Below are 23,063 nucleotides of genomic sequence, written 5' to 3' on the forward strand. Positions count from 1 at the left end.
ACGTCACGGCCGTCTGAATCATCAAGGCCATTTTCAAATCCCATTGGTCTAGCCGTCACATGGTGAGGGCCGAATGCGCGGATAATTATGGAGCTGATATTTCCCCCCCTCCCCTTCTTTTCCCTCCCGCCCCTCCAACCGCCCCCCCTCCCGGATGGGGAAAAAAAAGATGTCAGCTCCTCCGCAGTAGTATTGCTCCTTAAAAACCCCTGTCTCTGAAAATGACATGCCCTCGCAATGTAACTCCGAACTCGTACGCGGAGCCCTTGGTTGCGCCGGGCGGAGGAGAGCGCTATAGCCGGAGCGCAGGCATGTATATGCAATCTGGGAGTGACTTCAACTGCGGGGTGATGAGGGGCTGCGGGCTCGCGCCCTCGCTCTCCAAGAGGGACGAGGGCAGCAGCCCCAACCTCGCCCTCAACACCTACCCGTCCTACCTCTCGCAGCTGGACTCCTGGGGCGACCCCAAAGCCGCCTACCGCCTGGAACAACCTGTTGGCAGGCCGCTATCCTCCTGCTCCTACCCACCTAGTGTCAAGGAGGAGAGTGTCTGCTGCATGTACAGCGCAGAGAAGCGGGCGAAAAGTGGCCCCGAGGCAGCTCTCTACTCCCACCCCCTGCAGGAGTCCTGCCTCGGGGAGCACGAGGTGCCGGTGCCCAGCTACTACCGCGCCAGCCCGAGCTACTCCGCTCTGGACAAGCCGCCCCACTGTGCCGGGGCCAACGACTTCGAAGCCCCTTTCGAGCAGCGGGCTAGTCTCAACCCGCGCGCCGAACATCTGGAGTCTCCCCAGCTCCGGGGTAAAGTGAGTTTCCCTGAGACCCCCAAGTCCGACAGCCAGACCCCCAGCCCCAATGAGATCAAGACCGAGCAGAGCCTGGCGGGCCCAAAAGGCAGCCCCTTGGAGAGCGAAAAGGATCGGGCCAAAACCGCCGACTCCAGCCCAGACACCTCGGATAACGAAGCGAAAGGTAAGGCCGCCTGGGCCGTGGCCCGGGTGGGACGCTCGGGCACTTGGTCTTCGTGGCCGGGGCGGGGGCAGAGAGAGGGTTGGGCCGAGGAGGCCCTGGACGGTCTTGGGAATGCGACCCCGGCTTGAGACTCGTGCCTGCTGAGCGCCAAGCTGGTGGCGCCTCATTTGGCTAGGGAAGGTAAGCGGCGAAGTGGAGGTGCCGGCCGGCAGCGGCCGTGGGCGCCGAGACCGGGGTGGTGCGCACGGCGGGCAGCCTGCAGCGTCTTGTGTTGCCCAGGGCGGGGGACCGATCCCGGGCGCGTGCTGGCTTTGGTTTGCTTGCTCTGCGTTGGTGTCCTGGGAGGCTGATGCCCCCCTCCCCACCCCTCCACCCCCACCCCCGCTCAGGTCAGAAGCATGCAAAAAGCTTAAAATGGCGATCTTGGGCCAGGGACTAGGAAAGGCTTGGGAGAAGGGGCATTTCGCTTCACTGCGTTTTCCCAGTTGAAAATTGTTTCCTTCGAGGCGCAATTTGTTGTTTGTGGGTCTGATTTGTGCGTGTGGCTTGGGCTCCTGCGGTTTTTGGCTCGGCCGGGGGCCTCTGGCAGCCGCGCTGGGGCCGGAAGAGGTGGAGGTGAAGGGCTGCCCGCCACGTCCCTCCCTCCCCCAGACGCCCAGGCTGCGTATGGCGTTGGAACAGGGCATTTGGAATGTTGTAAGTTTTTTGTCTCCCCTTTGAAAATTTTTTTCCTTTTTTTTTTATAGTTACGTTAAAAAATTTTTTTCCCCGTTGGTTTCCAAAAGCAGCTTACAAATGAGTGGTCGGGAAATTTCTGTGTGCATGGTAAGCGGTTTTCTTCTGAAAGGGAGTGAGGCTTTAGTTGGATTTTATTGTAATTTTGGTGGCGAGGGAAAGCCTAGCCAGAGTTCAAGCTCGGGGTTCAAGATTCATTTCTGCTGCAGGTACTGGGGGCCTTCAGGACCATTCTCTGACACCTGGAGAAAATGTGGAGGAAACGGGAGCAGTGGAGGGAGGCTGAGGGGACTCTCCCTGAAAAGTTGGAGCAAAAAGCATCAGAAAAGGCCCAACTGGCGGGACGGGGGTGGGGGGTGCGGGCAGGGGATAAACCTGCTCCCCACAGCACTGGCTACTGGAGGCTGTGTGTAAGAAGGGCTCTTTGGGTGCAGAGGCAGATGAAACAGTGAAAACTGAGCAGACTGGGGGCAGCCTGGGTCTTATGGTGTTTTGTATATGGATGCGGTCCACACGTATGCCCGGAGGCGACCTGTGTCACACTCACACACACTCACGCATGCCCTCTCATACATGCACACGCACTCTTTTGGCGGGTGAGGGCAGACCCTCGCCCTCTTGGGTCTCCTCTGCAAATCAAAGGTGGCCTTGGCAAATCAGCCCATGGAGACCCTAGCCAGAAGGTGGGCACGGGTGTGTCCATGAGGGGGAGGGGGAGAGAGGCACGCATACCCACGAAGCCTTGGTGGTGGCACATGTGCAGCACAAAAGTTTAATTTTATACCATCTCCCCACACCCCGAGCTTGGTTGGGGTGCAGATTTAGGGTTAGGAAAAGCTGCGTTCTAGCCCCACCAAAAGAAAAGTCAAGGTTAACAAGCCTACCTCCTAGCTCAAACTGCCCCCATTCCGGTAGGCTCCCCTTTCTCTCCTGCCATCCCCATACCATCTAAACCCTCCCACCCCAACTAATCCCTCTGACTCTGCCTGCTCCCTTCTTGCCTGCCCCCTTCATTGTGGTGCCTCCACCAGGCCAGAGGCAAGAGGGCTTTGGGCCAGACTCCCCATTTGTAATTTCTCCCCTTCCCCCAGACCCCAACAACCCCAATAAAAAATAAATGGCACAGAGTTAGATGTGGAGAGCCTTTAAACAATTTGGCAGGAGGCTGCAGGTGCAGAGGTGGGAACAGAATTAAGGACATTCAAGTGTTTTAAACTGCAGCCTCAAGTTTGCATTTTCTGATGCCTCCTGGTTCCCCTAGGACCCCCACCCCACTCCCCATCAAGCTAAGATCCAGGAACCTGGCAGTTTCATTTGGCATAGAAGGGGAGATAGAGCACAGAGCCAACAGCAGAGTCCTTTGCTGGGTGCCCCTCTCGGGTCTCTGGACTCTGGGTTTTTCCCTAGAAAAGATGGCCAAGGTCTCTTCTGCTGCTTGAGGAGCAAGGCTGGTTCATTTCAGCAAGAATTTGTGCTGGGGGGAGAAGCTGTAGATAAGGGAAAGGGAAATACACACCACACTTATAGCATCTCCTGATATAAATAGACACATGTGTACATATCCCTGTGTGTATGTACATATGTGTAGGAGTGTGTATCTCTGCAGAAATACACATGAACATGCACGCATACATATCTACATAGACTAGGCAGGAGATTTCCAGGAGGCTGCATTTCCTCAGGATCTCTCTCTCCCTTGACCTTAGGTCTCTGGCCAGGGCAGTTGTCTGAGGACTCCTCAGCATGCCCCAGAGCTGTTGCCCCTGACCTCTGCTGCCTGCACAAGCTCCCTGCCTCAGTTACTCCTGGGGGAAATGGCCGGGATAGGAAAAGCTGGCAATGGGAGATCCAATGGGGTAGAGTCGCTCTGTGACACTTCAGGTGGGAGCCAGGGCTGGGGATCTGGTGCAGAGACGGCTGCAATGGCCTCTGGCTGCAGAGTCTGGGGCGACATCCCTCCACTGCGTTGAAAGGGGTCAAAGCTCTCTGGAAATTGCTCTGGGCAGCGAGGTGGCCTCTGCCACCCCGTCTGAGGCCTGGAAAACACTTTTCCTTCTGGTTGGATTTTTACAGAGCTGGAAAGGAACAGAGAGGAGGCGGGGTCTGGTGAGGCTTAGAGTGCACACCAGGGTCAGCAAGCCAAGGGAGAGCAGGAGTACTCAGAACATGCTAGGTCAAGGTGGATTGGGTGATTAAATTTAATAGACGCGTTGGAGGCAGTACTTTCTGTCTTTCTCCCGTGTAAGTCTAGACCCCAAAGAAATTCTAAGAGCCTTGAGGCCAAGAGGACCCCACCAGCCAGGCCTGTGGGGCGAGAACAGCTCCCCTGTGCTCCCTCAGCTGCCCCCACTGCAAGCTGGCCAAGGCTGCAGTGCTGCGAGGGTTGCCTCTTCGAGGGATACTTATGTAAATAATGTTATTTTTAACAGAGGAGATAAAGGCAGAAAACACCACAGGAAATTGGCTGACAGCAAAGAGCGGAAGGAAGAAGAGGTGTCCCTATACTAAACACCAGACGCTGGAATTGGAGAAAGAATTTCTGTTCAATATGTATTTGACGCGAGAGCGCCGCCTGGAGATTAGCAAGACCATTAACCTTACAGACAGACAAGTCAAAATCTGGTTTCAAAATCGCAGAATGAAACTCAAGAAAATGAACCGAGAGAATCGAATCCGGGAACTGACCTCCAATTTTAATTTCACCTGAGCGAGGGGCCTCCCCTCCCACTCCCCCTCTTCCCCCCCCCCCCCCGCTCCTTCCTTTCCCCGCCCCTCCTCCCTTTGTGCCTGGTGGTATATATATTTTTTCCTCCCTGAGTATAAATGCAACACGCCTGCAAAAAAGGCAAAGACCTCAGACACTCCTTTCAAGGGACCCATGGTTCGTGCTGCGAAGATGTGTCCACCTAAAGCATGAGAAATGGGGTGCTGGGTTGTGGGGTGTGGTGTGCCTGCATAGACGAGGGTGGGAGTGTGGCTGGTGTGTGTGTCAACCCCTCACTCACCCACGCACTCACACATAGCACCCCGTTCTCCAGGCAAAGTTAAGGTCGAATCCACCCAATTATAGGGAAAAAAAGGAAAAAAAAATCAACCAGAGAAGGTCTGTAATCTCGAAGAGCACAGTCAGAATCGCTCCTTCCTTGCTGCATTTCCTCCTTAGAATAATAGACGTTTTGGAAAGTTCGGCTAGTGTTTGTGTGTTTGTCGTAGCGTCCAGCGCCTGCACCAAACCCTCTCTGTGTCTTCACCTCCCAATCGCTCTGAGAATCTGCTTGAAGTCTCGTATTTGTACTGCTTTCTGCTTTTCTCCCATTCTCCCAGCACCCCTACATCCCCCATGCACTGCCATCTCAGAAATTCCATCCAGAGGAGCAAAAAAAAATTTTTTTAATTTAAAATAGAACATAGTGAAGCAAAGACAGAGTGCCCCTCCCCCAAATATCGCCCTGTCCCTGTCTGGGAGTTGTGTTATTTAAAGATATTCTGTATGTTGTATCTTTTGCATGTAGCTTCCTTAATGGAGAAAAAAATCCTAATAAATTTCCAGAATCATAATCCTCAAATGGGTGGTTTTTTGTTTTTAGCGTTTTTTTAGCGACACCCTCCCCCCAAAGAGGCTGAGTGTGTGGATGTGTGTTTTGTGTTTGAGTCATCTCCTAGAGCCTTTCTAGAACGTCTCTTGGCGGGTTTAATGTAAGTGAGAGACCATAACGTTGATTTAAATATTATCCAGGTGACCACAATAAGTCAAGGTCATAAAACAGTAATGTCAGGACGGTCTTGGTGCGCGCGAGAGGTGGATTTTATGATCTGCAAATATAATGTGGTGCTGCAGTAAAAGATGCATTTAAAGGTGACTGGAGGAGGGAAAGAGGCAGAGAGCAAACTGCAATCTTGAGGAGCAGACGGATCTGATTGCCTGGGGTGCTGGGCCAGGCGCACCCCACCGCTGCTCGGGGGAACCCCAAGAGCCCCCCACCTATCCAAGGAAAGGAATAAACTTAACCGCCGGAGGGGGACAAGGAGCTCAGCCACCCCCCCTCGACAGCAGCAGCAGAAGCACGGGCAGCGGCAAGAGGAGGAGGAGGAGGACGAGGCAGCGACAAGGTAAGAGAAGCGGTTTCTTGTTCTTCTCTTGGCGGTGGCGTGGGGACTAGCGGCGTCCCCAGGTGCCCAGCGCGCAGTGGGCAGAGCAGGGTGGAAGGTGTTTGGCGCATCCGCGCTTGCTGAGAGCCCAGGCTTGCCTTGTGGCGGCTCGCAGTGGAGGGCAGTGGCCGTGAGCTCCCCGTTCCCAGCCCGTTGCCGTGGGGTTCGGCGGTCAAAGGGGTAAATTGGTGGTTTTTGGCTTCTTTCTTTACTCGGTCACTTAGGGTCGCCTTGAGTTCGACACATGGGTCTAGATGTCTCTCATTCTGGTCGTCTGCTGGGGGAAGCAGAGGGAGGATGGGCTAGAGAGTGTTGGAGCTTGAAGCTTAGGTTTTCCTGCTTTCTGCTGGTTTGGACGTGAGCCTTCGCCAGGCTCTCGTCCCCTACTCTGCCTGGCCGTGGGGCTTTGCCAGGCAAGTGGCCTGATTGGAAGAGGCTCTGGAGTGGTTCAGCCACACATAGACGAAGGGAAGCCAGAGCCCAGCTGAGAGACGGAGAAGATCAGAGGGAATCTAGGAGGAGAGCACAGGAGAGCCAGAAGGGCAAGACAGGGGACCCAGCTGGAGAGTGGAAGGACACTCCAGCTTCCCCCAGGGCCAGGGCCAGAGGCAGGGGGGTAGCTCCACTGCGGTGCTGGGGGCGGGGCGGGGGTTTGGCAGCTGGAGGTCCCATTTCACCAGTCTCTCTGAGCGATTTGTTTAGACTAGCAGCTGATGAGGCAGTCAGATCCCCTACCCACCCAGCCACCCAAAGTCTACTCTCTAGTCCTTAGGGAGGTCGTGAGGGCGGAAAGGGGGACGGGGCTGAATTTCTTCCTTCCCCAACCCCCTTCCCTTCTCCTCCTGATAGATGCAAAGCTGAATCTCCCGCCCTGTTCGCTCAGCTGATCTGTGGCTTAGGTAGTTTCATGTTGTTGGGATTGAGTTTTGAACTCGGCAACAAGAAACTGCCTGAGTTACATCAGTCGGTTATCGTCGAGGGCCCCCAACCCACCTATCCTGCTCCTACCCTCCCCAGTGGGACTGCCCCCAGCCCCCCTCCTAGATAGGGCAAAGTGGGTACAGACTGAGGCGGGCTAGCTGTGAGTGGGGCTACACCACAAGTCTGGAGAACCCCGCTTTATCCTGTCCATTCCTCAGCCTGTCCCCATCCCCGTGATTGAGGGAGAAGAGTTTTTCCTGCAGCTATTGTTTCCTGGGCCCACCTGATAGAGACAGACAAAGAAGGTCTAACCAATTCCAAGGAAATTCAGGAATTTGAGTAAGAGGTGGCCTGGCGGGCCAGCTCAGTTGGGTAGCAGGGTGGGGCAGGATGATTAGGAGAGAGAAGACCACAGAAAGAGAAAGGAGTCTCTGGAAGGGTTACCTTCTCCTACCTTCCACCTCCAAGGAAAAAAATCTGCCTCCAGTCGGCTAGGGCTGGAGCTTCTCCTTAGAAGAGTGGGGTGCCTGGGGTCCTAAGAGTTGGGAAACTCTGAGCACCAGCTCAGCCACCTCGCCTTCCCCTTCTATATCTCCATCGCCAGGAGACGGGCATATTTAGGGTGTTAGTAGGCTGGAGGAAAGCCATCCAGTCCAAGTAGAAACCCCCCACACCTACCCTACTGGGAAACATCAGGGCAAGAATCTGGCTCTGGTCTCTTTTTAGCTGTCTGTTGCCCGTAGGCCTTGGTGTGTTGTGTCTGTGCCTGTCAGGCAGCTGCTTGTCTTCGCGCTGTGTGGAAATGTCTGGGTGAAAGGAGGCTACCAGCGCCCACCATTACCATATTGCTGGGGAAGTTGTTGGCTGATGCCAGGGGGAGGAGGGGAGGGTCTGGGTTAGGGAGAATCCAAGCAATGTGCAACTTTGCAAAGCTTCTTCCCCTCCTTGGCCCCTCTGGTTGCTCAATTCTGGTCCTGGTTACTAGAGAGAGGGCTCTCCAGCGAGGTTTCTCTGCCTGCAGAGAAAACTGAGGAGGCCCAGGGAGAATGGGGAGATACACCCCCGTTCTCAGAGAGACTGGGAAAGAGAAAGCCAGGTTCTTGGTTCTCTTACTTTGGAATTATTATGATTATTAAAACATTATAAACTTTCAGACAAGGGAACAAAATCACGTCCCCAGAACACAATATGTACATGGAGTTCTGTATTCACGCAGTTTTCTGCTGGGGGCTTATATGTAACCTTGGATGAGTGTGGTTCTCTGTTTCTATATCTCTTGTCTCCTCCAGGCTCTCTCAGATCCCCTGTATATATTTTTGTGCACACTCGCGTATTTTTCCCTGTCTCCTGTACGAAGAGACCCCATGGAGACTAGAGGGGAAAATGGGAATAGGGCCTTCCTTCTCCCCAGCTGAAATTGTCAGTCTGTCTTTCTGTCTGTCCCCCAGCCCTTGGTAGGGGAAAAAAATCTCTTCCCTTGGAAGGAAGTGCTCAAATCGCCCTATGGATCCTGGGGAAATGGGGAGGTTTTCAGAGAGGAAGGCCAGCTGGTGCGAGGCAGGCAAGGGCTTCCCCAGTTTGGGAGCCCCTAGCAGTCTCTGAGTTTTCAGGCTGTCAGAAGCCCGGGGCCAGCTGGAGTGAAGGGAGTCCCAGGCAGGGGCTGGGTGCTCAGGAGTGCCTGGCTTGGAGACAACATCCCTGATGGGCCGAAATTCACCAATGAACGACTTCTGTGCTTTGGGTCTCTCTGCCCCAATATCTGTTTCAGAGCTGGTGGGCTTATGGGGTGGGTGGCCACAGAGCTGTGGGTCTGGGTGCCCCCCCATATCCTGGGGAATGGGGTACATTCTCACAGGACCAAGGTGAGGGCCAGTCTGGTGGCCAGAGTCCACCAAGGGGCCCTGGGGCCGTGGATCATGGCTAAGGCAATGGTGATTATTTATTCGCTTCGCTGGAAGGGAGTCTTCAAAAGAAACAGCGTGAAGAGGAGGGAAAAAATTATCTCTCGTCTGCGGATATTAAGATGGATTTTTATTTCTTAAAGGACCCTCCCCGCCGAGAGTGCATAAGCGTAAACTTAATATATGCTCCGCAGCCCAACTCCAGAAATCGCAATAAAAGTTAAAACCTCCCCTACTGGTTTTTTTTAATTATGATATGGGAAAGAGGAGCAGGATTTATAGAGCTGAACTCTCGGCGTGTGAGTGTTTAAGACTTGCAGGAGAAGGAGGAAAAGGCAAGAGCTCGACAAGGAGAGCCTTGGTCTCTGAGATCTCTCGCCCGCCTGCGGGGGCTCCGGCTTAGCCGGCCGAGCCTCTGTGGCCTCCCTGGGACCTCGGCTCCCCAGCACCCTCCGCCCGGGCCCACCGGCCTGCCTCGGCTCGCCCGGAGATGCAGCCCTTCTCAGGAACAGGTGCAGGGCATCGGGGCCAGGGACAGGGGGCTGCGGGTGGGAGCGTCAGGACACTGGGCTTTGTGTGGGTCCCGTGCAGGGGAGGAGGTTTGCAGCCCCGGGTAAGGCCGCGGCCCGAGGGTGGCCGGTGGGCGCCTTGGCTAGGAAGGGTGTTCGGCCGGGCGCGAGAGCACGAACAAGGTGGATTGTGTGTGGACTTTGGCCGCAGACGGAGCGGAGCGGGCTCCCGGGGAGAGGCCAGCGGCGAGGCGGGCAACCGGAGGTTGAGTCTGTAGTAAGGACCTTGAGGTCTGTTTGGTGTTTGGGCCTCGGAGCACGGCGGCCAGCGTGGGCGAGGCGGCAGGCACCGCACACCTCTGCAGCTGCAGGGCCGGGCCCAGGGCGTCTGAACTGAGGCCCACCAAGGGTCAGAGCGTGAAAAATAAATGCAGTTAAAGGTCTTTCTTTCTTTCTTTTCCACGTAAGAGGTCCTTTCTTTTTTGTCTCTTTCGGAGATACCTGGATTTGGTCCAGAACAGGTTGCCCGCGGGAGGGCCCCGCGAGCGGCAGCGCGCGAGGGAGGGAGAGAGGGAGGGAGGGCGAGGAAGAGGGAGGGAGGGAAGGAGGGCGGGCAGCGGCGGCTGCGGTGGCCGGGGCTTCCCTCCCCCGGCGGAGGCGGCTTCCCTGCATCTGTGGCCGTGGGGAGCCGAGGAGCAGGTAACGAAGGCGCTTCCCGAGGCGGGATTGGACCAAGCCAGAGGGACCGAGTCTTCCGGGTCTCTGCCCAACGCCCTGGAGGGGAGAGAAGGTAGGGAGATCGGCGCTCATCCGGCCCGGCACAGAGGCCTGGGGAATGTTGAACCTGTATTTGATTTCAGGCTCACACTCATGTTGTGAGTCTGTCTGCCTCCGGAGATGCGGTTTGCCTGCCTGTCTGTCTGTCCGTCCGTCTGAGACGTTCCAAACCCTAGGCAGTCCTTCCAAAGGCTGGAAAAAATCGGGCAAATTCGTCGGAACGTACACTTTCATTCACTGGATTCTCTGCAACTCAGCGGACCTGGTTGGTGCGCGCCCAAGTTGGAGGGAGCTTTCCTCCTGCTTTCTGGCTGCCGGATCCTCTGGTTCCCTCCACCATGGGCTGAGTTTCCGGCTCCAGGTTCGCGGCTTGCCCTGAGGTTTGAGGCCAGACAGCTCCTAGTCTGGCAGGGAAGGCGGGGGAGAGCCTAGCGGCTCTGGCCCCTTAATTGTACTTCGGACCCTTATTGTCTCTCCTTTCGCCACCTCGGCTTCCTCAGTCTGGGCTCCAAAGTCACTGCAAATTTCCTTGCGACACACACATCACACAAAGATCGGGTAACCAGGCGCCCAAGGCCATGGGGGCTCCAAGCGCAGAGCACCCCTAGCTCTGGGGCCGCTCCCCCTCCAGCCACTCCACAGGCGGGGAAACCGGACCGGGTTGGGGGAGCCGGAAATAGCCCCGTTCGCTGTGGGGCGGCTGGGCAGGGGCCGGTGGGAATGTAGGCCGTGGCGTTGAGAGGGCCACGTTCACAGCCCCTGGGGGTTGCACTCCTGCTGGGTTTAGCGGCTGGACTCCTAGTGTGTAGGGATCGCGGGTACCCACCTGGGGTGGGTGCAGGACGCTGGTCTCCTCGCGGCAGGCCAGGAGATTTCAGTTTCTGCTTCCAGCGCAGGCCTGAGCTAGGAGGAGTTGTGTGTGTGGGTGTGTTTTTCCCAACAAAGAGGGATCAGGAGAGAAAAGGGGGGAAAGTAGAGGGGAACCAAGGAGGGGGCGGGGAGGAGGAGAGGGCAGCGGAGAGGTGAACTGAGCCCATTTCAGGGGGAGAAGGAAAATGAAAGCAAATGGAGTACACACAGCCTCCTCCGCGCTGACGAGCCGGGAGCGGGCGCCCTGCCTGCGGGCGTGGGGATGACCCGCTGGGGGACTGGGAAAAAGCCTGTTTTAAATTTAATCCGAACTTGGCGGTGTGGATTGAACCGGAGGGAATTTAAATCACTAAAAGGGAGATGCAGGGCAAGGGGAGGGGATGAGTATAAACTGCCTGTCTTTCTGTCTGTCTGTGCTTCCCACGGTGGTGCTAGCTTGATTGTGGTCCCAGCTGTCCAGGTCTGAGGTGATGCAGTAAGGGTGCTCCTCCCCCTGCGGGGCCTCTCCTGTGCCCAGTGCCGTCTTTTGGGGTCAGAATAGAGCTCTAAGAACTAGAGTCGATGCACAGCTGCTAGCTAAAGCTGGAGTCCCCCTGCCCGTCCCCAACAGGGACTCCCAGTGGCCTCCAGTCCCTTGGGTTCCCCATCGGTGATGAGGAGAATTGAAGGGAGTGGTGGGGGTGAGAGGGAGGCTGGGAACCGGGCAGGAGATTCAGCAGGCATAACTGAACCTGGGAAGACAAACCCCTCCTTCTTGGTTCTCCCACATCCTTTGTGCCCCGACACCTACAGGCCTGGATTTGGGGGGAGCCTGAAGGTCTGCTTCAGAGCCCTGACCTGCCACCCCATCTCCAAATGCAGAGAAGAGGGGTACTACCCACATGCAGTTGTGGAACCTGAGGGACCTCGGCCTGGTGGCCTGGTGAACTCAGGGACTCCCAGCCTCTTCCAGCCCCCCTCCACCTGGCTGCCTCTCTCAGCAAGGCCTAGGCAAAATGGGGCGTTGGTGGGGAGGGGGCTGTGGGCGAGGCCTGCTTCCTGATCCACAGCTGTGTCTGTGCCTGAGTGAGGAGGGTCTGAGTTCACTCTCCGAAATGAAGGCGCAACAATCTCCCCTCAGTCTGACAGGGAACTTGACGGCAGCGGAGAGCGTGGGCCTGGTGATCCAGGCTGCCCCACTGCTGCTGCCTCTGCTGGGTGGGCAGGCTGCTCAAGAGTTGAAAAGAAAGCGGTGACCGAAGTGGGTAGCAGAGAAAGGGACATCTGTTTACAGCCAGTATGTCTGGGGGGCTCTCCCAAATAGTAGAGGCTCACAGGAGAGGGGCTGTAGGGGCATCTTTCTTCTAAGAAGACTGAGGTTGGGACAGATGGGCTCTGTTCCCTGGCGAAGATGCAAAGAAGGAGCGGGTGTGAAACCTTCTCCTTCCTCATGTCTTCTTTGCTCCTTGACGAGACCGTGGCTCAGCTCCCAGCTGCCTGGGCGGCTGCCTGGGCCGAGTTAGGGTTCTATATCCCAGAGGCCTGGTGTACCCACCTCAGCAGGTCGCCCGGGAGAGGCAGGAGAGGAGGCCTCTTCCTCCTTTGTGTCCAGACAGAAGTGGCCGCAGCGCCCGGAGCTGGTCCCGCGGCAAAGGCCCGGCCAGCCAGCGGGCTGCACAATGCCACGGCTGCTCGGCCAGCCCGCGCCCTGCCCGGTCCTGCCTTCCTGTCACCGCCCTTCCTCCGGCTCGCTCTCTGCATGCCTTCCTTTCCCTGCTCTCCCCCTCTTTTCATCCTGCCTCCCCTCTTTTCTGTAATTCTCCCCTCTTTCTTTCTTTTATCCTAATCCGTTTTCTTTTTTCCTTCCCTCCTTCCTTTCTCCCTTCCTCTCTATGGGCCTGGTGCCGTGCTTCCGCCTTGTTGTCTCAGGCCGTCTCGGGCTCAGTCTGTCTCAGGCTCTGTCCTCTGATGTCCTCTTGGTCGCAGTCTGGCCCCAGGCCCTCTGAAGGCTACACAGCTCTGCTCAGCATTGCCAGCAGTCACCCAAGAGCCAGGCAGGGTCCCCAGCCACCTGGGCTGGGGGAGGTGCTGATGGCGCTGGGGATTTGGAGGAAGCCTAGGCAGGGGAACGGGAATCTCCTGTCTTTTCCTTGAACTAGTGAGGGAGAATTTTTGATTGACAGCTAAACCAACTCCATCAAGGCCAAAGAGGTATGCTGTTTCTTGGTGTAATTTGGATTTCCCAGACCAGTCCAGTCCGGGGCAGGAGAAGATAATCAGAGCCGAGGGTAAAGAGGCTGAGGTCCCGGGTCGTCTCTCCCCAGCCCGGTACTTCTCACGTCACGCCCCCACCATGCGTCAAAATCCCAGCCCTGCTGGACCGAAAAGGACAGAACCGGGGTTGGGGGTGTGTGTGGGGGGAGTAGGGACTGGGGAGGGGGCCTGGCAGGCTGGGGTCAGTGCTTCGGGCTGCAGATCTATCCTTCCCCCTCAACTTCCCCCCACCCCAAACACACATATTACACTCTCTGGGACACCTATCTCTAGCCCTTCTCCTCCCCAGAGGAGACAGGTCGACAGAGATGTGGGGTGGGGGGGAAGCAGCCTCTGCCCCCAACCCCTGGCATTTGGTCCCTTCCTGGGAACACGAGGGGAAAGAAGGGCAGGCGTCTCAGATCTGGGAAAACTCGTCCTTCCCTGCTGCCTCAGAGCCTGTGTCTTAGCCTCAGCTCCTGCCTATTTCCCCTAGCGCAAACTGGACTCTTTCCTGCTGACCCTGAAATTGTACCCCTCCTTCAAACTCACTCTGCCCTGCATAGGGTGCATCTGTCTCTGGGGACATCACCTGCTCTTCTCCCCCGCCCCCAGCCAACTTCCCTGCCCCCTCTCTTGCACCCACATTGAGAATTTCCTGCTTGCCTAAAGCCCACTTTTGCTAAACCACCATGGGACAGTGTGATGGAAAGCAGAGGGCTGGGCAATGAACCCCAGATTCAAGGAGGAGGGTAGCGGCCAACTTATTTCGGGGGGGGGGAATCCAAGTTGTGTGATCTTCCCTACAATCACACTACCCCTCCAGAATTCCTGTGTCTGACTCCAAAGAAATTGCTTTCTCCCATTCCTCTGTAGCTTTTTTCCCGTTCCAAAAACAGCCTACAATTTTATTTAATGAAAGACACATTTATGAACAATCAAATGATCCTCATAAAATTTTTATTGAAGGACGTAAAAACAAGCTACTTGCCCACGACCGAGGTCGCTCTCTTGCCTTGCCCGCTCTCACCCTGGCTCTCTGCAGACAGAGCCCTGGAGTGACTTCTTTTTGGGGGGCGGGGGAGGGCAGGATGTCTCAGAGATGGAGTTGGGGGCAAAGGAGGGCGAGCAGGAAGACGGGATGGGGACACCCCACTGAAGTTGTGTAGGTCTCTCCTCCACTTCTTCAGGCTGGCAAAGAAAGATAAATAGATACAGACAATAAATTTAAAATAAAGGCGTTTGCATATCTGTGCCAAAGCCAAGAGAGGACTTCTGGTGACAAAGGTGTACGAGGTCCCGAGGTCCTACCCCTCCCACCCGCAGACCACCTTCCCCAAGCTTCCCTTGCCCCAAATTTGGGGGGCTGAGTTGGCCAGTGGCAGAAGGACGCTCCCCTTCCCCTCCTTCCCTCCCTCCACCCCAGCTTCCCCAGTCCCCTCCCACTCTCCCTCCCTCGCTGCTGCTGCTCCTGAAAGAAATACATACATACACACTGTTTAAAAACGTATTTTTAAAAGCCACGTTCGGAACTGACAATCGCTGATCTAGGCTCGCGCAGAGACTGCGGGAGCGTCGGGGCCGACAGAGACGGATTACGTCAAGAAATAGTTCCTCCACCTACCTCGGCCGGCCTCTCCGCCCCTGCGGGGCTCCCGCGCCCAGCTCGGCCCCGGGGGTCCGGAAACCCTGGCTTCGGGGAGTGGCACTTGCACACCATTAAGAAATCCTCCCGGGGGTGGGGGCGGAGGCCATCTGCTTAGGAGTGGACACGAGCCAGGGGCTTCTCTGCTGAGATGCGAGTTGTCCTGAGGGGGTGGCCGGGTCCTTGGGTCCAGAGTTGCGAACCCCCAGGAAAACGCAGGTCGCGGGGATCAGCAGAGAGAAGGGGGTGGGAGAAGGTTAAAAAAAAAAAAAAAAGCCAGGAAAAAAAGCCCCTGCGCATTGATCCGCGCCGTATTTTTGGGTAAATACGATCACGTGGGGGCCGGGGAGCCAATGAGCTGCGGGGAAAAGGCTGGAAAAATAATTACCTGCCTTGATTGTTCTGTGAGCAGATAAAAAGTACATATACAGTTCATACAATAATCTTATGTATGTAAAACCCTGTTACGATGTCGGCGACGGGGCCCATCAGTAACTATTACGTGGACTCGCTCATCTCTCACGACAATGAAGACCTCCTAGCGTCCAGGTTTCCGGCCACGGGGGCTCACCCCGCCGCCGCCAGACCCAGCGGTTTGGTGCCGGACTGTAGCGATTTTCCGTCCTGTAGCTTCGCGCCCAAGCCGGCCGTGTTCAGCACGTCGTGGGCGCCCGTGCCCTCGCAGTCGTCCGTGGTCTACCACCCGTACGGCCCCCAGCCCCACCTCGGCGCCGACACGCGCTACATGCGGACTTGGCTCGAGCCGCTGTCCGGCGCCGTCTCCTTTCCCAGCTTCCCGGCCGGGGGCCGTCACTACGCCCTCAAGCCGGACGCCTACCCCGGGCGCCGCGCCGACTGCGGCCCGGGCGACGGCCGCAGCTACCCGGACTACATGTACGGCTCGCCCGGGGAACTGCGCGACCGCGCCCCGCAGACCCTGCCCTCGCCCGAGGCGGACGCCCTCGCCGGCAGCAAGCACAAAGAGGAGAAGGCCGACCTGGACCCCAGTAAGTTGGGAGCAATTTTCCTTTACAACCCGAGCGGGAGGGGAGGGGAGGCCGGGCGGGGGGAGCCGGATTACAGCCCCTCCGAGCGGCGCAGGGAGCGCGGGAGAGGGGGTGAGGACTCAATAAAAGCGAATTACCTTGGGGAGCTTTCAGGGGCAGGAAGGTCTGAGAAGGGGGCCCAGGGAGCCAGGTTGGGAGAAGGCTGATGGGGGCTCCTCTCCCAGGAGCTGGCTTTGATGAGACCCCCGCCCTCACACCCCCGGCCCAGGCTTTTTGGCTCAGTCGCTACTTTCAAAGAAATGCAGACAGGGCCAGGGGATGGGGTGGGGGCAAGGTTCATTTTATGGTTTGGGGTGGGATGGGGGAGAGATGGGGAGGACACTGGGGGCAGAGAGGAAATAACCCCAAGGAGAAAAGCCACCCCCTACCTCCCAGGCAGTGTAGGGGTCCTCATCCCACTAGAGATTCATAAAACAGAGGGTCCATGGGCTTCTCCCCCAGGAACCCTGGGTGAGGGGTCTGGGGGCTTTCCCAGCCTGGGAACTTGGAGAGATCAGGACTTCCAGAGTTGGGGGAGAGAAGTGGGGTCCCAGTCTCCTTAAACTTGAGAGCCCTCTTCTGAGCGTCTGCAGGAGAGAGGGGTGGGAATGGGGGTCAGGGATGAGGAGTGGGGAGCGGGAAGCGGTATCTCCCCAGATTAGAGAATTGTACACACACAACACACACACACACACACACACACACACACACACTCCAATCAGGGAAACAGGAGCCTTCTAAGTATTGCAAAGAAAGGCAGGGGTAGGTGAGGTGAGGTGGGGTGAGGTGGGGTGGGGGGACAGGTGAGAGCTGCAGGTCCAGAGAAAGAGGAAAGAAGGGGAAACAGCAGGGTAAGGGGTGCAGCCCCTGGGTGTGAGGAAGTGTCTGGGGGAGTCCCAGGAGGGGGTTGCAGGAAATCCTTTCCTGAAGCCCCATAAGGGGCCAGGGCCTAATTATACCCCTCTGAAGGCTTCCCTCCTTGCCCTCAGCTACTCCCATAAACCTGAAATTGGAGGCTTGGCTCCTGCAGAGCCTGTCCTGGGGCTGGCAGGAGGAGGGGGCACTGGAAGCCAAACAGGGAAGCTGAGATATAGGGGAGCCTGTCCCCAAGGCCAGCAGCTCCCTGGGGAGAGGAGAAAGGCTTTTCCCATCCCAGCATCACTCTGAGAATTCGCCTCATCAGGGTTGAATTCTGAGAGAGCGGAGATGGGGCGCCGGAGAGGGTAGTGAGGGGCTTGGGGACTCTCAGGGTCAGGAAGCAGAACTGCTGAAATTTCAGGACTTGGTCGTGGGCTGGGAGGATGGGAGGGGGCAGAGGAGGAGGGAAGTGGGGAGGAGAGAGACCTCGCTATAAAAATAAAAAACAAGAGAGAGAAGTGTTTATGGGCCTATGAAACGGTTGGGAATTTGGACTTTTTATGGAGATATTCTCGAATTACTACTCTTGAAGCTGAGGACCAGACTGTAGAGGCTTTGATAGCTTCGATTTCCTATCGTTTTAGGTGCTGGAAACCGAAGAGGGGGAAGATGAGGAGGGGGGAGAACGCAAAAGGAGTAAGGGGGGAAATTCCTCAAGCAAAACGTGGCCAAATTCAGGTTCAATTATTGGGTTTGGGGAGCCTGGCTGAGGCTGGGGGTGGGGTGGCAGGCGTCCTGAACTGGAAGGGGGCTCCACTGACCCCTGCCTGTGTTTGGCCCTCCAGGCAACCCCGTGGCCAACTGGATTCACGCCCGCTCCACAAGGAAGAAGCGCTGCCCCTATACCAAGTACCAGACGCTGGAACTGGAGAAGGAGTTTCTCTTCAATATGTATTTAACCAGGGACCGTCGGTACGAGGTGGCCCGGGTTCTCAACCTCACCGAGCGGCAGGTCAAAATCTGGTTTCAGAACCGGAGAATGAAGATGAAAAAGATGAATAAAGAGAAAACCGACAAGGAGCAATCCTAAACCCTGCCCCAGCCTGCTGCCTCGGCACAGCCAAGGGAAAAACAAAAAACCCACAAAAATACCCCAACCCAGGCGGGAGACAGCACGAAAAAGAAAAGGAAAGAGCAAGATAGAGAAAAGCCAATCGGCTTAAAAAGAAAAAAAAGGGAAGGGGAGAAGGAAAACTCTTGCGATTTGGGAGGGTTCAGTGTTGAGAAATTGGTGTTTTAGTTAGTTCTACCCAGCAAGGAGGAGGAGGCCGGGAGAGAAACCGCGTTCTCTTCTCCCAGCGCAACTGAAATAAATGACACACACAAATGTGATTTTTTTTCTCCTTTCTTCAGAGAAGCCAGTACTTGAATCGCTATATTTCTATTTTTTTTTTCTCCTGTGTTGTATTTGGTCCGGGCCATCCTTCCCCAGGCCTGGGGTGCTCTGCGTGCAGATTTTGTACAAAAAAAAAGACACATACGTATAGACAAGAATGCTTCCCAGCCCAGGAGCTGAGGGGCGACGGCCAGGGACCATGCCGCAGGCTGGGTCCAGCGGCTCAGGCCAGCGCCTCTGGCGTGTACATAGCAGTGTCTCCTCATCCCCAGAGTCCGTCCTGTAACGTGCTTCTGTTTGTTATGGTAGAACAGCTCTGTGTTAATATATCGAAGTCACTTAAAAAACCAGAAACCCAACCGTATCCAGTTCTCGTTATTTCTCCTCCCTGTGGCTCCCAGGCTTCTGGCGTGGAGGAAGCAAGTGCTTAGATCCTTTGGGGGAGGCGGGAGCCAGGCAAGGGGCTCCCTCTGCTTCGGAAGGGCAAGTCCCCGCCGCTTCTCCAGGCAGGGTGCGATGGGGCTGAGGGCTGCCGGGGTGCAGTGGAGGCTGCCGAGGCCCGGGTCCAGCTTGTGCCTGCCCAGGCTGGCTGCCTGTGAGTCTCCTGGTAGCTCGATGGAGTCCCTGGGGGTGGGGGCACGGCATGAATGGTTTTCCCTGGCTGTAATTAATTGTAATAATTTACGAGTACATGAGATCCGAGGGAAGAGATAGGTAAAGATGAAAGTTGGGTGCTGGGTGAGGGCCCGGGCTGGATTCTTGCCCGGCTGCATCGGTGCTTCGAGGGATGGCTTGGGGGGGTGGTGCGGGCAGTGCTAGGGAAGGTGTGTGGTGAATGGTGAGGAGGAAGGCCCAGCAGACCTCAGGGAGCTGGACAGGCACTGGGCATTGAGAGTAAAAGAAGGAAGATGCAGAGAGAGAGTAGGGAGAGAAGAAAAGGAGGAAGGAAGGAAAGAAGGAAGGGGGGGGCAAGGGAGGGAGGAAAGAGAAAAAGAGGGAACGAAAGAAAAGGAAGGAAGGGAGAGAGGGAGGAAGGAGAAGGATGGCAAAACCAGAATCAGAATTAGATTTAGTTTCTACTTCTCAATGTATTCTCAGCTCCTCTCTCTCTCTCCACCTCCTAGTTCTCTCTTTTCTAATCAATCTCTCTCTCTGGTGCTTAGTTTGAATGTTGATCTGGGGGTGACGGGGTTATGCTGAGCGGCTGCAGCATTTCTGGGAGATGGCGCAGCTAGGGCCCAAGGAAGCTGGTCAGGGATTAGCCAGGAGTGGAGGGTTCTCTGGTGGCTGTGGGACCCAAGGGGCAAGGATGTGGGGATGTGTGTGTAACAGCCCAATGGGGCTGGTTGCCTGCATAGCACCCCAGAGCGCCTTCCCCAGAACCGGCAGTTTTCATCTGCTAATCAGAAGCAGACTCAAACTGCCGGGTATGACTCGGCCCGGCGCCCCCATTCTCGGAAATCCCCCAATCTGGAAACTATTAAACTCAGACTGCTTGAAATATAGCCCTTTAATATCTCGGGCTGCCCATTCTGGGGAGGGCGCAGAGTGTTGCTCTGAATACTTGGGGAATACCACCGTAGAAGAAAATAATTGGGGACCCCAGTCCCTGTGCAGCTCCCTCCATGGCATCACCTTACAGGACTGGTGAGGCACTTGTAGGGACCAGCCCCTTCCCCATCATTTGAATCTCCTACCCCCTCCTTCTACTAAATTCTCCAATTTCGGGGGCTGGAAGAAGGTGGGAAGAGGTGAACATTTTGTTTTGATAATATTTCCTCTCGTCTTCCCCGCTTAAGAAGAGACCTCCCCAAATTCCAGAAGCGATTGTTTTCTCAGTCCTTTTGAAAGGTGCTTTGCCTGTAGTTTTCTCTCTTTTCTCGCCTCCTCGCTCCTCCCTTGGGCCATTTTGGTGTTCCGGGACCCTGGCCTCAGTTCCGCACCGGGCGGAGGACAAGGCACCCGTCTCCCTCGGTCCTGACCGCCGGGACTCAGGCTTCTCTCCGGCCCGAGCTCGGCGGCGTTTCCGGGCCTCCACCCCGCCCCTGCTCCAAGGCCCTGTCGCCTCCCCTCGTCCGTCCGTCAGCGCGGCCTGCTTCCTGCGGCCCGCCTGAGCCGGCCTTGCTCCGGGCAGGAAGGAGGGCCCTGACCAGAGCGTGGGATCCAGAGCAGGCCCACCCGGTCCAGCCCACTGTTCAGTACCAGCTCAGCCTCCAGCCTGCAGGTCAGGATTGGATTCTATTTTTATTTATTGTCATTTGTGAGCTCAAACCACAACAACACAACACACATCTGGGGAAAGAAACGAAAGCTGGGGAGGAAAGAGGGGCTTGCAAACGCCCCCCCTGCCCTAATCTTCTCCTCCCACCTCTCCTCTGCTCCTTTGTCAGAATCACAAAACCCTAAAGGTTGTTCCACTTGGGAAGGCAGAGGATAGGTACATTTCCGCGGCCCCGAAATGCCTCTTTTATGGCGCTGTTTGTCTCCCTGCGCTGGATTCTGAATGGGGCCGAACAAAACAGCAGCGCGGAGCTGGCTAGACGTCTGGGCTTGTTTTATGGTTTAAATAAGGTGGACACTCTTTCCTTTGAAATCGGATTATAGGAATGTTTTGTCTATGGTCCACGGAGAACAGGACCTCACTGGCTGGGAGGGAGAGGTGGAGAGAGCGCGCGCGTGAGAGAGAGGGATGGGCTACAAACCAGGGGGCAAAGAGCCGGGAGAAGTCAGAATCCCACCCCAAAGTCCTGCAGGCGGCAGCGGGATAGGCGGTGCGGAGCCAGCGGCAGGGTAAGAGGAGCGAGGAGTTTAGGGTGCGCGCCGCGGGCAGGCGGTCGCGGGAGCTTCGGGGCGTACATCTGCGTGCGCGGAGGTGTTCCGAGGCCAGAAATGAGCCTGAACGCGGGTGACATCGCGGCAGTTCCATTGCACAGTGTCTCTTAATGCGGGAAGGGAGGGTGACAGAAAGAGAAAATAGTGTGAAACCTTTGACAAGGTTTATTTCGAGAATTTAGAAAACAAAAGAGCAGCGGTCCGGAGGGAAATCCCTTCCGGGGACCCCTCTCACGCGCACCCATTTGGAAACTCCTTCCTCCCTCCTCCCACCTCCCACCTTTGGGTCAAGCCTGGGGACCTGCTTGCTCTAGCTGTTGGCTTTTTCCCGGCCGGACTGCATTGGAGCAAGTGGACGCGAGGTGGCGCTGTTGCTCAATGTTAGAGGCGGCGGCGGTGCCCCCGGCCGGCCTGGCCGCACTGACGTTTGAGGCCCGGCCCCGAGGAGCAGCAACGAGAAGGCCCGGCGCCCCGGCCCAGCCCGGCCCCTCTGGCTCTGAGCAAATCAATCCTCTCACCTGTGAGGTGTAAATAAATCGCGAGTGGCGGCGGTAGATGGGCCCTCGCTCTGGCAGCAGACTTGGGAATCTCAGGAGGGCGGGCGCCGAAAATAATCGCTTTGCGGAGGAGATAAGCACGAAGCAGGCAGCGCGTAATTATCACGAAAAGGCAGAATGACCCGGACAAACGAACATAAATCCGTGGTACCTAGTAGGGCGGTGCAGGCCTCGGGGCGAGGGACAGAGACGCCCCAGCAAGGATGGCTGCTTGCGGTTTCTTTATTTCCAGGCTCCCGGAGCGAAATCAACCAGATACGTGTAAAAGAAAAAAAACAATCAAATGAACGAAAGAAAGAAAAGGCGAGGGACGCCCCCCCCCCCTCCACCCCGAAAGGGGAAACCAAGTCCAACCCGGGATTTCGGGACTGGTGGGCTCTCGGAGCAGACGGTGCTGGCAGCACACTCGGGACAGTCGCATTCCAAGACACAAAGGCCCGGAAGAATAGCTCTGTGGCAGGGTTTTCGCTGGACCATAAAGTGTCGAGATATCCCCCCAGCCCCTAAAAGATAAGGCGCAGGCCCCAGAGCGGATCCGGCCTGCCCAGCCTCCTCTTTCCAGGAGGGGAAGAGAAAGTATTTACGACAGTCCCCAGTGACCTAGAAGCTGGGAGCCCAGAGTCTGTCTCGTTCAGCTCAGTAGCCACAGAACAGGCTCAGAAAAGGCAGGGCCAGAACCAAGGCTGCAGCGTGCTCTGGTAGTGGAGGACACCTCTGTCATGCCCTCTACTGCCCTGGACCCTGGGGAGGCCTGCAGCCCTGGCACGGCCCTCCGCTGACCCTCCCCTCCTGCTGCTCCAGGGCCAGAGTTCTGGGTGTCACAGAGTTTGGGCGGTCCCTAAGTCAGATGGGGGTAGGTTCTTCCAAATTCAGGGGATCCTGGAAGCGTCTCTTGCTGGGCCACCAGTGACTCTCCTTTGGGAATTTGGCTGAGAGTGGCCATTTCCTCAGCAATTATTTAGATACAAAAGGGGGAAGCTCATTCTCTCTACACCATCCTCCCCTGCACTTTCATTTCTTCCTCCATCCCCAGAGCTGGGCTCTGGATGGGGAAGAAAAAGATCTGGTTTTCTAACCGCCTCCTTCCTCATCCAACCCTGAAACCCCAGGATGTGGAAGGAAAATAGGTAGCAATTTTTTTCATGATGCAAAGAGCTAAAGATGCATGTGTGTTTATCAGGTCTTATTTTCATATGTGCCTGGATGTGCATGTGTGTGCACAGTGTCTGTGAGGTGACAGGGGTGCTTCCCGGCATGCGTGATAGCTGAGTGAGCATGCATTTGATGTTTTTCAGAATGGAAGGTAGCACATACAGTATGTGTGGATCCCGAGTATGGCCCCGCGTTGCCCTGTGTATGACAACCTCACACACTGTGGAGGGGGAGGACCGGAAAAATCATTCTTATTGCTCGTCTTCATTCGCCTGCACACAGCACACATATCCACAGCTCTCTGACTTTCTCCCTTTTCTCTCTGTCTGGGTTAAGTCCACATAATTGTACATGTTTATGGCCAGGAAAGGGTGCTGATGGAATAAGGTTCCTTTATCCATTAGAATTAACTTGAATTTACCCAGTCTTGGGGATGGGGGAAGCCCCCCAGAGAAAGTGTGGGTAAATATTTAAAGAGTGTCTGTTGACAGTTCCCATCCACATCCTGGCC

General features: G+C 56.3%; 3 protein-coding genes and 2 long non-coding RNA genes across 9 annotated transcripts in view; 3 read left to right on the forward strand and 2 right to left on the reverse strand.

Moving 5' to 3' along the window:
• The first annotated feature begins 106 nt into the window (after positions 1-106).
• HOXC10 (homeobox C10) lies at positions 107-5,273 on the forward strand. Its single transcript, XM_082351050.1, has 2 exons — positions 107-972; positions 4,137-5,273. Exons 1-2 carry the CDS (start codon positions 222-224, stop codon positions 4,412-4,414), a joined length of 1,029 nt encoding a protein of 342 aa, XP_082207176.1. The 5' UTR covers positions 107-221; the 3' UTR covers positions 4,415-5,273.
• Positions 5,274-5,720: 447 nt separating this feature from the next.
• The window catches only part of LOC309609477 (homeobox protein Hox-C4), a 64,526-nt gene continuing 47,183 nt past the window's right edge, over positions 5,721-23,063 (forward strand). The window contains exon 1 of one of the 4 annotated variants that reach the window (XM_082351053.1): positions 5,721-5,817. The gene's annotated coding sequence lies outside the window, so the exon portion shown is untranslated. Of the gene's footprint in view, positions 5,818-9,890; positions 9,978-23,063 lie in introns of those variants that run through there. The other 3 variants (XM_082351052.1, XM_082351054.1, XM_082351063.1) reach the window with 3 other exon arrangements.
• LOC309609525 lies at positions 9,845-14,828 on the reverse strand. 2 transcript variants are annotated; one of them, XR_014233450.1, is made up of 3 exons: positions 14,691-14,828; positions 12,369-14,257; positions 9,845-9,961 (listed from the first exon to the last, which is right to left on the reverse strand). It is a non-coding gene; the product is annotated as an uncharacterized lncRNA (long non-coding RNA). The 2 variants fall into 2 exon arrangements; XR_014233451.1 differs by having other exon boundaries at positions 9,880-9,961; positions 10,791-14,257.
• On the forward strand, positions 14,695-18,007 carry HOXC9 (homeobox C9). Its single transcript, XM_082351108.1, has 2 exons — positions 14,695-15,718; positions 17,461-18,007. Exons 1-2 carry the CDS (start codon positions 15,181-15,183, stop codon positions 17,703-17,705), a joined length of 783 nt encoding a protein of 260 aa, XP_082207234.1. The 5' UTR covers positions 14,695-15,180; the 3' UTR covers positions 17,706-18,007.
• Positions 18,083-22,561, reverse strand: LOC309609529. Its single transcript, XR_014233467.1, has 2 exons — positions 21,149-22,561; positions 18,083-20,949 (listed from the first exon to the last, which is right to left on the reverse strand). It is a non-coding gene; the product is annotated as an uncharacterized lncRNA (long non-coding RNA).

Source organism: Balaenoptera borealis (assembly GCF_965194805.1).
Source record: "Balaenoptera borealis genome assembly, chromosome: 13".
In the NCBI taxonomy this organism is placed as follows: Eukaryota; Metazoa; Chordata; class Mammalia; order Artiodactyla; family Balaenopteridae; genus Balaenoptera; species Balaenoptera borealis.

Excerpts from the sequence above, each read along its gene's own strand:
- HOXC10 (XM_082351050.1), top strand. The coding sequence starts at position 222 with ATGACATGCCCTCGCAATGTAACTCCGAACTCGTACGCGGAGCCCTTG. Across the intron at positions 973-4,136 it reads CTCGGATAACGAAGCGAAAG|AGGAGATAAAGGCAGAAAAC; the intron begins GTAAGGCCGCCT and ends TATTTTTAACAG.
- HOXC9 (XM_082351108.1), top strand. The coding sequence starts at position 15,181 with ATGTCGGCGACGGGGCCCATCAGTAACTATTACGTGGACTCGCTCATC. Across the intron at positions 15,719-17,460 it reads GAAGGCCGACCTGGACCCCA|GCAACCCCGTGGCCAACTGG; the intron begins GTAAGTTGGGAG and ends TTGGCCCTCCAG.